Below are 16,766 nucleotides of genomic sequence, written 5' to 3' on the forward strand. Positions count from 1 at the left end.
CTTTGCAGGATAAGTTTCATAAATGAAGTCCAACCAAACCGCAGCTTCGACAAGAAGGTTTCCAGTGAGTATTTCTTATATTGTAGCTTAAGTAAGAAAAGTAACTTGAGAATTTATTTTAAAAAATATTTTCCTAGTAGCAACCAGAACCTTTTTAGCATTACAAAACTGTAGGCTTCCTTACTCCCACCTAAGTTTTCAGCAGTAACAGTTTTAATTCTGTAAGAGACATAAGAGTTAGTATCAACACATCTTTGTTAGTTTTGTAATTGCCAGAAGTCACATGGAACACCCCTACCACAGAATACACTAAATACTTTTAGCTACAGGCAGAAAGATGTATTCTATACACTGCTTCAACTAAGTCTAGCTGAGGTTGGGTTATTTGATTGCTTTTTTGCAGAGATTGAAAAAAATTAAATTTGAATCAAAAAATATGGAACTCCTATAATGACGAGATTCCAGTCTTGAACATTGAGTTTTGCCAATTTCACTCCTCATATCACTATTTTATCACTTACAAGACTGACTGTTAGATACTGATTTTAGATCAAACTGACCCGTTTTTCAATTTGTCAGAGTTCACTGTTGTTAGATGAGAATGTTAACTGTGTTGCTACATAAACACACATATAATCACAAATTTTAGATTTACATCAAAGCTCTGTACAGCCAAGAAACTTGACCTTCACTAGCACAAACATATCACCTTTCTCCATCATGCATACAATCATGTCAGAAGAGCACAACAATGGTAGTCTAAGAGAAAGCACCTACACCACAGTTAAGGCAGAAAGGGAAAAAATGCACCAGGATCAGTCTGTATGAAAGCCATCTATTATTTCAGAGAAAATAAAATCAGATTCAAGACAGCACACTTCTCTTACACAGACTAATTTGCTACTACTACTCTTTTTGTGTATCAGAACATACCCACACCATTCAATGCATTCATATGCCATACTAATTCTACCTTTCAGGAAAAGGAAGGCCAAGGATATTCTGCTTTGTCATAGACATCACCTTTACTGTTTCTCCAAGCATGACAACTTAAGTAAAAAAAAGTCAGAGCACAAAACATTTTGAAATTTCAGGTACTACCATGTTGTGTTTCTTTGTGATAGTAGTTCATACATGTTTTTCCTGAAAAGTGTCCTCCCTAAACTTAAGTAGGCTTCAAAACACTTTACAGGAGAAAGAGTAAGTCAGGAATAAGTTCAATTCTGCCTAGAATCCCCAAAGTTACAGCTATATCTGGCAAGTTTCACATCTTCCATTTAATCACTCCAAATCAGAAGCAATTCTAGTTAATGCCAATTAATTTGTTCACTCAAGCCCTGCAAAACAGGGGGGAAAATGATGTTCACGAATAGTTGATAATGCTGTCTCGGGACACAAACATATTAAAACAGCTAAAGAATTTCCCATGCATCTGGTTTACTGGCTACCAGACAGATGAGGGCTAAAGTTGCTTTGACTTTCAAGGAGTATTCTGAGAGGGCAAAGTAACTGCAGAGGCAAGGTATATGCATGCATCTTTAGCTGGGAGTCAAACACCTCAATGTTAAACAGCAGTCCAAAAACACATTCTCTTCCCAATAAGGGGATACTCTAAATACTGCTGTTTGCCAGAAATGGATTAAAAAATTGCTGTACCTATGGATGTACCCAAAACAAAGCTGTTTTCAGGTAGGGGGACTAGAATGAGCAATTCAACAGTACACATGAAAAGCTTGCATCTTTCACTGACTTATTCACTTCACAATCACTGACAAGACTGATGTACATATTTCTGCACCTGCAATTGTAAAAGCAGATAAAATATTTAATATGTAATTTACAATGTATTTTACCAGCTTGGCATACAGGATGAACAGAATATATCAAAGTAGTTGAGTTATAGGCTTGTGGAGGCCCTGCAAAAATATTACTTCATATATTTGGTAATTAAAAAAAAAAAATCAATTTGCATTTTAGAAGTGATACAATTCCATCTACCACAAAATACAAAGAGCTGCAAAAACGTATACCATTCCAACAACAATGTATATAAGTTATTAAATAATGATCTGATTTAAAAGAATATAAATGAAGCCTTTAAGTAGGTCTTTTCTACATGCATATTATTCCTCATTAAAGAAAAATATGTAAAAAGGCCATTGGTAATTGCTTTGTTAACCACTGTAGAAAATGCCAATTCTCTGGTCACAGACGCCACTAGTTTAGCACTTAAGGTCTCTGCAGTGTTACATGTGATTATTTTTAAATACTGTTAATTCTATTACTCCATTGGTAAAGAATGCGTGACTTGGAATATGGCAGTCTTCATATCAAGAGGGCAGTGATGCACAGTTTTATAATTATCCAGAAGAACAGCACCCTCCAGTGCTCTGTACTTGTGGCTCATCATCAATGATCTGTACACCTCGCCTTGCCATTCCTGACTGACTGGAACCATTGCCTCTTGCTCTTTCATCCACTTGAGCAGTTTCTATCATTCCTGTAAAGAAAGAAATGTATTAGATGACATTCCACGGCATTTTTACACAAGACTTTGAGATCTTAATCTGTCTGTGTTATATGCACAAAGTTCACCAAGACTGGTTCTCCTATTTGCTATGCAGAACTAAGTACTCAGGTATCACATGGCATAGCTGTAAGAACATATTAAAATCTTTCTAAAGCATCAAACGTCCAGCAGCTCCTGTTAACTAAGGGAGACCTTATGATGTTCAGATGTTCTGGAGTTAGCAACTTCAAAATCTAGGTTTACTCACCCATATCAAGAACATTCTGTTAAAAAACCAACCAACCAACCAACCAAAAGCTCCCACTAATAAAAAAACAAACAAGAACCCCCACTCTCCAAAACAAACAAATAAACCCCAAACAACTCTTCAGACATGCAGGATAAGTTTTCCTTAAGTTCTTCTATCATAAAAACACAATTAATAGGACAACCTCCCTTTGTTACATTTTTATCCCACATACCATCTTTACCATTTGCCTAGACTGTTGTGTAAAATTTGCACCATTACAGCTTTGAGTTTATGATTTGTAATTGGCAGCATCTGAGAAGATCTTTGAAAGAGGTTGAAACAGAGGGCTCGAAGCAGGCAGTCACATGAAGTTCGATCTGGGTTACCATTTACGCATGGTAAACGTAACAGCAGTTGGTGCTCCAACAAATGACAGCATGAATTTGCAATATTGTAAGCATCCACACATCAAACTTCCAGAGCTATTACAGTATACGAGTGGCTTGAAGTAGACTCAAATGAAGTCAGTTCTTAGTAGTAGTTTACATTAAAACTTTTCTGGCCTTACAAGCATTTTTTATATGGCCTTAAAAGCTTTTCTGAATTTATTTTATGAACGAGCTCTGTACCAACAAACTAGATAATACCTACTTTTACAAAGGTCAAGAAACAGTTCTTCAATTCCTTTGTTCTGTTTAGCTGAAGTATGATAATGTTTTGCTCCAACAGATTCAGCATACCTGTAGAAATGCAGATACGGAGCTTCATTGTAGTAAAAAGACTCAATCTTCCTAATCCACTTTACATGAAGCAGTAAGATGATCACAAGAGGTTTTATTCTGACTTCAGAGTTAATCTACACATGCTGATTTTATATAAAAAAAAGGAGTTGTGTTTAAAACTGCCATGACTGATGCAACACACTAGATGAAATTAGGAAAATTGCATAACTAGAAATGCATTTAAACCACAAATGTTGACTGTAATCACATATAACTCTCAAGTTACAGTTTGGTCAATAAGGGGACTGGGACTCGGACAATAACAGAACACTTAACAAGTGGCAGGCATAAACCAGCAGTGCCTAGCTGGGCAGCATAACAAGTTTATTACTCTACCATAACTCTGCAATGACTGTTTCCATTAATAATTGGTGTGACTTACATTTCTGCTTCTTGCACTGAAACATGTCTCTCTTTTTCCAAGTCTATTTTGTTACCTGTTGGAAACAAGTTAATAATTCAAGTCTTTGTACTCCAAAATTACCCCAAAATAAACCAGGCATGTAACCATTGTACCCCACAATTTTCTCACAAGCTGCCCCAGTAAAGACCAGCTTTTTTCTAAGTCTCAGTCTGGAGCACAATGATATGATTTGAGAATCTCCTTTCACACAAGCGTTTACAGACAATGAAGTGCTACTTCTGTAGAGAGATCAGGATAGCTAAATACCTCCATATAAGCCACTTAATTCAACCTTTTGCTTTTCTTCTTTGATTTACTGGCAGCTTCCCTGTGCTGCAGACATAATTTGTATAGGATATCCTTACATCTAACCTCATGAAAGTGTTTTAATAATTAGATCAGATTTAAATCTAAACCCAGTATTTCTGTTGCATTCCTTTACATTGAAATATCCGAGCTTTAAGACTATTTCCACCCCACAAGCACTTGATTATGAAAACAGACAAGCACCTAGTCTGTAGCACTGAGAACAGTAAATACCACGAGTCTGAGTATTTGAAAGAAGGATAATACACATTTGAGGTACGTTTCTCTTTATTAAACTACAGTCTGCAGGTGTCTGTACCATGCACTTCTGACAGCATCATTAAACAGCTTATTGTTTTGAACTGAACACTTATTTTCCTCCATGTGATCTACTGAAACTTCTAGCTCCAATTCAATTTCAAATATCAAATTAAGCTTTACCTCTTCACACATACAAGCTGTCAAAGCAGTGTTTGGAAGATGCTGTTAATCAAAAGAGATGTTTCCAGTTAAGTCATTAGAATCACATGTTGAAAGACTTACCTACTATACACAAACAGATTTCATTTCCCAACATTTTTCTTAATTCCTTAACCCAGTTTTTTACCTGCAAAAAGAAGAGAGGCAAGTTTATTTTCACTGGATATACTACTAGCTTAGGCTATGCAGAACTATCCCACTTCCTTCATTAACCATTTACTCTAAACTTGAACCAAACATGTTTAGAGCAACATGGATGCAAAAATATAGCTACATGTCTCTTGTTCAGCAGCTTTTAGTTCACAGGTGAAATTAAGAGCAACTGACTTGGGTAAAATGGTTCAATTACTCCAGAAATATAACTCATCACACTTGTGTTAGCCCCACTCCAAAGAACAAGTTGACTGCATGGGCCACTTTAGGTCAGGCATGAGATCTTTTATCAACAGGCACTTACTGACAGTGCTGGAGGTCTCAGGTGAGGCCAATCAGCTGACTAGGGGGCGGCACCCAGCACCCAAGAGGGATTTAAATGGCTGCTGGGAGCACCAGCGACCCAGAACACAGCCAACAGGAGCAGGCAAACAGGAACATGGCACGGCAGTTAGCGAGGAAGTTCATGCAGGCAGGGCAAGCAGGAGGGGTCCAGCCGCCTCCCAGATCTCTTGGAGGAGCTTTTTTTTTTTTCTTTCCCCATCCTAACTCAGCTTAAGCCAGCAATGGTTTCCAAAAAAGCAAAAGCTGTTGCTGCTGCTGTTAAGACAAAGGGTGTGTCCACACAGATGGAACCCCTTAAGAGGGACACCAAGACAGACACAGCTGTTCAGGCCTCTGGCTCCACAGAGTGTTTGAGCCTGGTGTTAGTACCAGAGGACTGTGTGAGTGGGGTCTGTGTGCGATGCGAGCAGGTGAATGACTAAGAAGTATTAGGGAAAGTGAAAGGGAAATTAACTGGTGGAGTCACACCCTTTTGCCCCCAAAAGAAATCCAGCAGGAAACGGTGAAGCCCTGCCTCTCCTGCCATCAGGCAGTTGGAGCAAACCAGATAGATGGAGGGGAATGGAAACAGGTCCCTCATCGGACAGGTAAAAGAACCCCCTCCCAACCCCCACCATCCCCCCAGGGTGCCCTTAGAGAACAGATATGAGGCCCTGGACTCAGAGAATCAGGCAGAGGACAGACAAGAGGAAGATCTGTCTGGAAGGTCTCCTGTTTGCACCCCCTCTACCAGACAGGTTACAACTACAGCTACAAAGAAAAAAAGAAGGTTAGTTGTAGTTGGTGACTCCCTTCTGAGGGGAACTGAGGGCCCTATATGTTGACTGGACCCATCCCACAGGGAGCTCTGCTGCCTTCCTGGGGCCCAGGTGAGGGATATTAGTAGGAGACTCCCTCAGCTAATTCGGCCCTCAGATTATTATCCACTGTTGGTAGTCCAGGCTGGCAGTGATGACATCAATGGAAGAAGTACCAGGGCAATTAAAAAGGACTTCAAGGCACTGGGTTGAATAGTTGATGAGACAGGAGCACAGGTGGTGTTCGCCTCAGTTCCTGAAGTAGCAGGGATGAATGAAGAGAGTAGAAAACCCATCTTATCAATAGGTGGCTAAGGGATTGGTGCCACCAGCGGAACTTTGGGGTTTTTGACCATGGGGAAAATTCCATCATATCTAGTCTCTTCAAACCAGATGGGCTTCATCTATCTAGCAAGGGCAAAAGGACTCTAGCCCATAAACTGGCAGGGCTGATAAGGAGGGCTTTAAACTAGGTTTGAAGGGGGAAGGGGTAGAAACTGGGCTCTTCAGAAAGGAGCCCAAGGGTGGACAGCCCAAGTTAAGAGTCAAATCAGCAGCCCAGCTGAAGTGCATGTACACCAATGCACACAGCATGGGTAACAAACAAGAGGAGCTGGAAGCCATCGTGCAGCAGGAAAGCTATGATGTAGTTGCTATCATGGAAACGTGGTGGGATGAGTCACATGACTGGAGTGCTACCATGGGTGGCTACAGGCTCTTCAGAAGGGACAGGCAGGGTAGGAGAGGTGGAGGGGTAGCTCTATATGTTAGACAGTCTCTTGACTCTGTAGAAGTTGAAGTCAGTAACAATAAGGTTGAGTGCCTGTGGATCAGAACCGGGGGAAGGCCAACAAGGCTGATATCCTGGTGGGAGTCTGTGTCAGACCACCCAATCAGGATGATTGGGCCAGCAGTGCCCAGGTGGCCAAGAAGGCCAATGGTATCCTGGCCTGTATCAGGAACAGTGTCGCCAACAGGTCCAAGGAAGTGATTCTTCCCCTGTACTCAGTGCTGGTGAGGCCACACCTGGAGTACTGTGTCCAGTTCTGGGCCCCTCAGTTCAGGAAGGATATTGAGGTCCTGGAGCAGGTCCAGAGAAGAGCAACAAGGCTGGTGAAGGGACTCAAGCACAAGTCCTGTGAGGAGAGGCTGAGGGAGCTGAGGTTGTTCAGCCTGGAGAAGAGGAGGCTCAGGGGAGACCTCATCACTCTCTACAACTCCCTGAAAGGAGGTTGTAGCCAGGTGGGGGTTGGTCTCTTTTCCCAGGCAACTATCAGCAAGACAAGAGGGCATGGTCTTAAGTTGTGCCAGGGGAGGTTTAGGTTAGATATTAGAAAGAATTTCTTTACAGAGAGGGTAATCAGACATTGGAATGGGCTGCCCAGGGAAGTGGTGGATTCTCCATCCCTGGAAATTTTTAAGATGAGACTGGATGTGGCACTTAGTGCTATGGTCTAGTAACTGCAGCAGTAGTGGATCAAGGGTTGGACTTGATGATCTTAGAGGTCCCTTCCAACCCAGCTGATTCTATGATCACAAATGATACTTTAAAAGTAGAGGCACCTGAACTGAGGTTAGATTATAACAGATGTCTGTTTCCTGAGAGAATGGATGGGACAAGAGTGTCGAGTCAGCTGATGGTAAGGTATCTATCATCAATTCTGTTGTCATTCTTTGAAGTTGTATGATCACTGCACTGACTTAGGAAGTGCTATTTTAAGGGAATTTAATCGTGAAGAGAGGCAATCACTTCAAGAACCTAGAAATAGTTAGGCTACATGATACAGTAGTAGCTATGCAATAACTTCTGCAAATCAGCCTTCCCTGTTTTTTTCCTGCAAATTTAAGTGTTTTGGTATCACAGAGTTTTTACTAAGTAGGGCTCAGCATGAAAAGACACAAGTTGAAGTAAACTCACAAGTCACAATTCTGCCAGTCGGGGCAAGTGTTTAACTACTAGTACAACTGCTTTACTTGCCTTACACCAGGCTATTTAAAATAGTTACAACCGTTGTGGAACTGCACCCTTACACTATTTCTATCACTGCTAACCCAAGCCTTGCTGATAAAACCACAATTTCTTACTTCTCTACACAGAAGTCCCATGAGTTTTGCCACAATCTAATCAGAGACAAATTTTAAAAAAAGAGTGTCGCTAGTTTTCAGCTGGAACATCCTTTAGAGTGATAGCACAGCTTTGACACAGGACTGTAAAAAACTCACGGCTCAAACTGATCAACTAATAATGCTATTAAATAATTAGCTATCAAATTTCAGGTTTTGATGAGGATTTGAAGTACAAATATCTATTATCCCAGAGAACATAATGTTGTTGTATTGCAATTTCAGTGTTCTCAGATCTGTAAGATGTCACTTAAAATCTTTTAGTAATTTGGTTTATACAGTAGAGATCAGTATGGTATACTATAAAAACAGCACTGGTTTGTGTTTACAGCCTGCCACAGGTAACTCACATATCTAATTCTCTGGTATTCTTTGAATAACCCTGCTAGAACATCAGCAGACTGAAAAAGTCAGCCTTCAAAAGAATACTTCCATTCTATGGTCTAAATTTGCAAATGTAATATATATTGCTGAAAACAGAGGATTCCCATTTACACATATCACAGATTACCCTTTAATCAGTTTACATCTCACACAGATGTAAAAAGTGTCCAGTACCTTTTGAAAAGAGTCTTCATCTGTTATATCATATACTAGAATAGCGCCATTGGAATCCCTGTAGTAGATAGGCCCCAATGCATGAAATCTTTCTTGACCAGCTGTATCCTGTATTTAAAATACACTTGTTAGCATTTAAGACAAAGCAAACAATACTTCAAGGAACTCATAATAATTACAAATTTTACTTTATTAAGAAGTGCCTAACATTTGAGATATAGTAAGCCTAAGTATTTTTTTTTCAGAAAAATATTCTAATTAGCTATGGGAGAAAAAATAGGGGAGTAAACATACCCATATTGCAAGGTTTACTCTTTTTCCACCAATATTTAGCTTCTTTGTAAGAAAAGATGCCTGGAAAGCAAAACAGATTAGAGTTAAGTTTTACATACCAAATGCTCCATTTGACTTCAGATTAATTTATTAATAAAAACATCTGAATCAATAAAAGACAAATTTCCAGATCAAAATACTCTGTAAGCCAGAAGGCTGAGTCAATACTAAGCCAGTTAGTCATTTTACTATAGTTTGCCAACAGTTTGTTCTAAATAAATTTGGCTTAAGCCAGTCATTTACTACATCTTTTTGCTGTTGTTTTGAATGATTTAGAGAGGATGAGTTGTGTGGGAAGAGTCTGAATTCACAACACTGATAAGTCTAAGCTGAAATCAAAGCATTTCACAGGAGTACGTGAAGTTTGGGTAGGAACCAGCCTAACTGGATTTTTAATTTGCAGTAATTGGGCAAAGCACTTCACTGTTAGTGAGCTACTAGAACAAAAAACTAGTATGAGTTAATCACTAAACATCTTGGAGCACTAGTATTCCCCAAGTTTCCTTGTTTTCTGCCTTAAATTATATTCAGTTTTCCTTTCAGTTTCACATCAACCTGCATCTGGGTTCAAACAAGTACAGTGGTATTTTACGATACACTCATCAGAGATTATTTTAGGCTGGATTGTAGCAGTTTAAGAGGAGTTCTCTGTATGAACACTGACCAGCCATAGAACCAGAGTCACATATGTGGAAAGTGCCATGGGCCAGATGAGGTGCTTGGACCAGCTTGCTGCTTAGCTACACAAGCAACCAGTACATACACAGAAGACCACAACAGTTCAATTTACAGCAACCTAAATTGCTGTCCAAGTGCCTGTTTGGAGTGCTGACTGTATTACAGTCAAAGTCATCCAACACTCAACTGCTAGAGCAGCTCCTGCTCTTCAGATACTTTCCTAATATCAACTCTGGCATCTGTACGACCTAAGGTGAGATGATTAAAAAAAAGCCCCTTTTCATATTTAAGTTGTACCTTCCACCAAAGCTTTCCATGAAGTCTGATAAACAGAATAGACAGAGAGAGAACATACCAGAAGAAAATCACTCAGGTATTTCCCAAGAGCAGATAGCAAAGAACTTATCACTACAACCATTGTGTTCAACATAACAAAACAATTAACCCCTTCAGTATACAGTAAGAGGACATAAGAGTCTGGAAAAAGTTCCAGGCAGCATGTTAAGTGGATTTGATCCTCTAGCCAACCTGTAAACAAACAGCTTAACAGCAAAATAGCAAATCTTAAACATCAGAAAAGATTTAATTCTTTAATCAAAACCTCTATAGAAAGTAGTTGATAGCTTTCAGCTAGCTGTCCTTGAGGATTATCTGATCAGTACCAAGTCCTCATATCATAATTTGTTCTAAGTTTAAAAGCCAAAGGCTTAGAGGTGACTTCAGAAGTTTTAATTCAGCAACAACTGGGCCATATGGAGAGAAGATATGTTTAGGCACAACGAATCAAGCTTACCTGCCAATATTTTATTGATCTGCTGTACTACAGTACTCAATATTCTATTGCAAATCTCAAAGGAAAAGGTCTTCTGAGCACTGTTTGCTTTTGTCACACCACCAACAATCCAAATCTGCTTAGATGATATGAATTTCACATACAGGGTTTAGAACCACATTTTGGCACCAAAAGGCAGAAAAATCCAGAAAAATAAACAGGATTTATATTTAAAAACACAGAGAACTCAGTAGGCATGAACTTATATCATTGTAGTTACACTGACCCAATTAATACCACGAGTATATTTCCTATCTGACAGAGCAAATATCAGAGTAGGTTCATCTGCATACTTTTGCTTCACTATCACCAATCCTTCAGGTACTACAGCTTTTGATAGGAATACTGTCTTTTACCACTAAGAGTAGAATATTCCATCTTCTATATACCCCAGTACTAGAAGACCCCTACATTCAAGTAAGGCTTTTTAGTATCTCCTGCAAAAATATCCATAACCACAGGAGACTGTGTCAAGGTATTTACTATTGGGCTATTGTACTTCCTGTATTAAAACTTGATGAATTTGTACTGATTAAGTTTTAGTCTATCTAAAGTCTTAGGCCTATAGTCAAAAAAGGATCCTATAGCAGATACCCTGATTACAAGCATGTTTGTCTGATAACAAGACCGGAAGCCAGTATTTGAAGCAGTCATCATTAGTAATGAGCAGAAAGCTCTGTGAACATGCTGCAAGAAACCATCAGTTCTACATTACAGATTAAATGCTTAATTCTTCTTTACTGTGTCCATATACTGGAAGAATACAGTTAGCAGGCTCTGCTCTTAATAGGTATGGGTAAGTTTGATGCATTTACTATCAGTAAAATGCATTTTACATCCACAGTGGCAAACGTAGTGAAGACAAATCAAGTAATATCCACCTTTTAACAAACACATATCCACCCCCTTCACTCATTCTGAGGTGAGGAAAAAAAAAACAACAACAAAAAACCCAACCCATGTGAACAGCAGGACTATGCAGCTTTTAGAAATCTGAGGAACCGAACATGTAAGGAAGAGTCTCAACTTCTATTTTGAGATAATTTAGGGAAAAAGTCAGTTGCCAAGATTCCACATTTTGCAAAGTTTCAAAGTCAAAGCCTTTGAAATCAGAACAGTCTACGCAGTGTTGGGTAATTACACATCAAAAAGGATTCAACATTTTCTCTAATCTCCCAAAAAATTACCAAATTGAGTACTGCAGTTTTAAGTTTAAGTTGTGGCTTGATTTACAATCAGTAACTCCTTTCTGTATTGATTTAATTACTATGAAAATTAATTTTTGCTACGACTTTCAAAAACTCATGGATATACAAAACCACCGCTAATTCACAGATAAGTAATTGCAAACAACTCTTTGAAGGAAGCTACTAACTTTGGTATTTTGACTCTAGTGTCTTATGACTGGTCTGAAGAATACTTAGGCACTTAGAAGAATAAGGATAATGCAATTATAAGAGTTAAAATTCCAATTTTTCTATGTGTCTGTAGGAAATCTTTTCTTTCTTTTAATTCTTACTTCTAAGAGCTCAGTTTCACATGTCCACCAGGCCCTGTTAAGAGCTGACAAAGGGGCTTGAGTAGAACACAAGAAAGACCCAGCTGGAAGAGATTCTCCTGAAGTCAATGAATAAAAGCAGGTCTATGTCACCTGCCCCTGACTGTTTCATGTTCAACAGCAGCAGGCCAGGCATACAAACACTGCATACAGCACTGAACTTCCTTGCATTGTCTTCTGCCAGTCCCCAAGTATCCTGAAAGCCAACACAGCTTTTCCAGTTTATGCAAGTCCAGCAAAGCCATTGGGATCTCTGTAGTATGATTATATCAGCAGCTCTCTTGGGTTGGATATTTTGAAAGTCCTCCACACATTTGAGAGATCAGTACTCAGAAGTTGTATTTATATGGAATAACTAACTAATGTGAAGTATCTACCTGATTTAAAAAAAAAAAAAAAGTTTGACAGTAAGTTTATTATTGGAGTAATTCTAGCACAGTTCCCCTGGTATCAACTCATAGCTTAGAATTATTATATCAATATGAGAGCACTGACCTCAATATTTCAAACAACGGGAACCAATTCTAACTGTCCCACAAGATCTGATAACCACATTATGGATTGTATTCATTGCTTGCAAAAACCCCTACCTCTCCTGCATCAGCTTTTCCACATTGTTCCACCTAGATGTTTTCTTATGTGAATCAGTAGCTACCTTAATTTCCATCTGCAAGTCATCAATATCTTAAGTACATGACCTGACACAACTACAGCAACACATCAAAGGACGTTCCAGTTCACTCTATCTAGCATTTAGAGAAGGGGGGTGTGGAGACAAGAGAGACTGCTCCCTTTTAGTTTAAGTCTTCTGTTGGACAAAAGAAACTTTCCTGTTTGGGTGTACACAGAATAACTTCACAGTAGAGTAACATCCTAAGTGAAGTTTCCAGAAGGCTTCAGTCTCACCACCCTTTTTGTTGCAAGCATATTGGAATAAAGCACTATGCAATACTTTCCTTTTTCAAGTCAGAGAAAACTGTGGATGGAGAGCCTCTTGTCTCAATATCTAGTCATCTTTTCATATGATTCATCACTGTCGCTCCTTTGTTGGACCAGGAGCAAAGCATTTATCTAATTTTGGCTTTATTGGAACAAAACGAATTTGTTGCAATACTTTGAACTCTTTCCATGAAACAAAGCAAACTTATCAGATTAAGCCTTTAATCTTAAAAGGACACAAACCAAGGATGCTTTCCAAATGTGATACTTCATTGCTTAATCAGATAACCTAGTTTCTCTTATTTTTAAGGAATATTTTAATTTAATAGTGGAAGAATGTACTTCAACTTTGTTCTAGAACTGTACGATGTAGGAAAATAGGAATAAAAAAGATAATACTTCACAAGTGCACATGATGCATGGTAAGGTTCAACAGCAACTGACATTATATTTTATGATCAATAAGATGTATCAGTGGCTAAGGAGGCTCGGAACAGAAAAGCAAATTACTCGAGAAACACCATGCAATCAGTCAGAAGACACAGGTAGCAACCAGAAACCTAGTAACAGTGGAGAATCAAAATCTCAGTATGAATGTGAGCACATGCTTCCACTCCTTTACACACACCCCTCCAGACAGTCAAAACCAGAAGCTCTTGAGCCACACTATCTACAGATATTTTCCCATCAGCATTTTGGAGCTATTTAAAGTTGCATTTTATGACATTTGTGACCGAAGTCTGTATTTCAAGCTATTTTTGCTTATAATTTTAGGGTTTCCACTACAGATTTAAAGAACAAAAACCCAAACAAACACGCTACATCACAACAACCTACTCAGCCCTATTCATTTTACATGGGATATGAGAATTCAGCTACACATCATTTTGTTGCACTTTAAATGATTGTTTGCTCGGTGCTGCACTTCAGCTGCACCTCTGACACCTACAAGCTATTAGTCACATCTGTAGCATTCCAAATATCTTCTGTGGCATCAGAGCTACAGTCAGCTTGCCATAAATACTACACCATGCCTAATAAACCTACCAACAGATTAACCCAAAAGCTAAGTATAAGCACAAGGTAACAGAGTTTAAAACATATTCTTTTTAGCTGTTCAGAGCAAAACTGGAACAACATTATCTGCTTAGGAAACATTCACTGTATTGTTTCTAGTGCATCTATAATGCTTCTCTGGTTTTAGGGAAAGTTTCACTATTAAATACTTCTGAGATACCCAATTAAAGAATTTTCCCCTAAATGCACGAGAACGGCACATAACTACCCTAATGCTCTTTTTTTTGGCATCACCCACTATTTCTTCTGTACTTTAAGAACCTCAAAAGTAGTTCAAAACCCACTAGTGGCCCACCAAGTGGCAGGGTTTGTTTCCTTATTTAAAACAAAAAATATTAAGAGCAGTATGTATTAAACCCCACACTTCCATATACATGCTCACAACTGCTAAGAAAGATGCCGTGCAACTGGTGTAACCACAAATAAAAAGGTTAAGCAAGCTGACACATCCCGAAAGACTTAACATACCACCCCTACACTAAGTTCAAAACATATTTTCTGACACCATGCACAATATAAGCAGTTTATTCTGTACCATGCCATCCATCACTAATAGGTCATGAAGAAAACATTGTTTTCAAGCAGACACCCTGCCACATTTCATAAGTGGAACATCACTCTGTAGTTCTTTATAAATTAGCAGACAGTACTGCTGATAATCTGACCATAATTCAGAGAGCTATTGTGACAAGCAAGTAAGCCTTAAGAATCTTTCCTGTTATTAAATCATAAGCCTTAATCTTATCAATCATTTTGTGAAAGCCTTTCTCTTTAAACAGTAGCATTTAGGCAGCTCCAGTGTTGGGATTTGAGAACATGGGGAAGACTATGATTAACAGACATGCAGCACATATGAAACACTTAGTCATCAGTCCACTAACAGTGATTACAATAACAAAATTACTTTCTCATCATACCTCCCAGGACTCACATGAAGACATTCATATATATAACTGGAAAAACGGAGCAGGTAGCATGCAGAGTAGAAACGAGGCCTTAAAGTATTGAAAGCTTAGATATGAGGCGTGAAAAGAACTAGAGAACTGGCTTCCAGAGAACATGGCCTAGGACAGCCACCATTAGCGAGCGGAGATGGTTACTCCGGCTTCAGCTAAGCTGTAAACAAGGCATGGGCCGGCAGCCCTGGGAGGTGCGCGAGGTGAGGGGAGAACAACAACGGGACCCCCCTCACGGGCACTGCCTCCTCGCCCCGGCCCGGCCACCCCGGCAGGCGCTCCCCGCCCGCCCCGGCCCGCACCTGCAGGGTGGTGATGTGCTTGTCGTTGAACTTGTTCTCGCAGTAGCGCAGCACCAGCGAGGTTTTCCCCACGCAGCCCTCCCCGAGCAGCACCACCTTGAAGGAGAAGCTGCGGCCCCCGGCCGCCGCACTGGCCCCCGTCGCCATCCGCGCCCCGCCGCCGAGCCGCGCCTCACATCAACGGGCCGCCGCCGCCCGCCGGGACGGGAGGCCCCGGGGGAGCGGGAGGAGGACTGGCGGGGACGCAAAGGCAGCGCCGAAGCCGCGGGGATGGAGGCGGAGGAGGAACACAACCAAGCCTGCCCCGCGGCCGCAGCCCCGCTGCCCCTAATGGCGGCTCCTTCCTCCTACGTCACGCGCTGCTCGGTCACGCGCAGCCCCCGCCGCCAATGGGAGGGGGGGACGCGGCGGCGGCGGGAGGGAGGGGGCGGGGCGGGGCCAGATGGAGGGGGAGGGGCCATGTGGAGGGGCGGGGCCTGGGGGCGGGGCTTGGGGCGGCTCCTCCTCGGAGCTGGAAAGGCGGGCGGGTTTTGCACGCGCGGGTGGATTTGTTTTTAAGTGTCAAATTAAGGCTTTCTTATGCAACGAACGTACCTGCCAAGCGTTTCCCCGTGGAAACGAAAAGCCCCTAACAAACAGGCTATAAACGTCACGGGCACGGATTTTGTTCCAGCTTCAAAGGCCCCGTTCCAGTGGATTAAGTTACACTAGTCTATTACACTGGTCTGTAAATGTTTGCAAAATAAAAGTCCATAGTAAAGTACTTTAAAACAGAGATGTGGGAGCAGGTAAGGAAAAAGGCACGAGAAAAACGTTCTTCCGTCGAGTTCCTTGATTGTAGGGGTCCGGTACTGTTCCATACACAAGAATTGGATAACTGCCTTGTAAAACTGGGTATCATTCCTTAATTAAAAGCAATCCTCACAAACCGATCCAAACAACTACGGGCGGTGTAGTCTTTCTCTAGTGATCACGCAGTGGCAAGAAAAATAATGCTTATGAAAAGGCTCCATAGTGCAGTTTCCTTTGTCAGATAGTATTAATGCTCTGTTGTGTGAGAAAGAATAGAGGAATGAACAGAGAATGCGTCCAGGAGAACAAAGATCAGATTTCCTGCATCAAGAAGCAATACATTCACACACAAAATGGATTGGTTTTATTTCCTCCAGATGTAAATAAAATAAACCTTTTTAGTAAATTAAGGAAATGGGACAAGGTAAAATAATCAATAAACACACAATCTTCAGGCATATCTTTTCTTTAAATAAATTTCCAGTTTTATTAGAATGTAAGTACTTTCAGCAAGTTACTATAAAAATACTGTCTTGCTGGAAAGTGATGCTTGTTTCTGTCAGTCATGCCTTCTGTGTATAGTCAATAAAAC

The 16,766-nt window shown here is 40.3% G+C and overlaps 1 protein-coding gene across 1 annotated transcript; it reads right to left on the reverse strand.

Annotated features, from left to right (window-relative positions):
• Positions 1-1,000: 1,000 nt before the first annotated feature.
• RAB21 (RAB21, member RAS oncogene family) lies at positions 1,001-15,707 on the reverse strand. Its single transcript, XM_017832808.1, has 7 exons — positions 15,383-15,707; positions 9,002-9,061; positions 8,708-8,815; positions 4,794-4,857; positions 3,924-3,978; positions 3,411-3,499; positions 1,001-2,500 (listed from the first exon to the last, which is right to left on the reverse strand). Exons 1-7 carry the CDS (start codon positions 15,527-15,529, stop codon positions 2,361-2,363), a joined length of 663 nt encoding a protein of 220 aa, XP_017688297.1. The 5' UTR covers positions 15,530-15,707; the 3' UTR covers positions 1,001-2,360.
• Positions 15,708-16,766: the final 1,059 nt, after the last annotated feature.

This window comes from Lepidothrix coronata, unplaced genomic scaffold (genome assembly GCF_001604755.1).
Source record: "Lepidothrix coronata isolate B3197 unplaced genomic scaffold, Lepidothrix_coronata-1.0 Scaffold206, whole genome shotgun sequence".
Taxonomy (NCBI): Eukaryota; Metazoa; Chordata; class Aves; order Passeriformes; family Pipridae; genus Lepidothrix; species Lepidothrix coronata.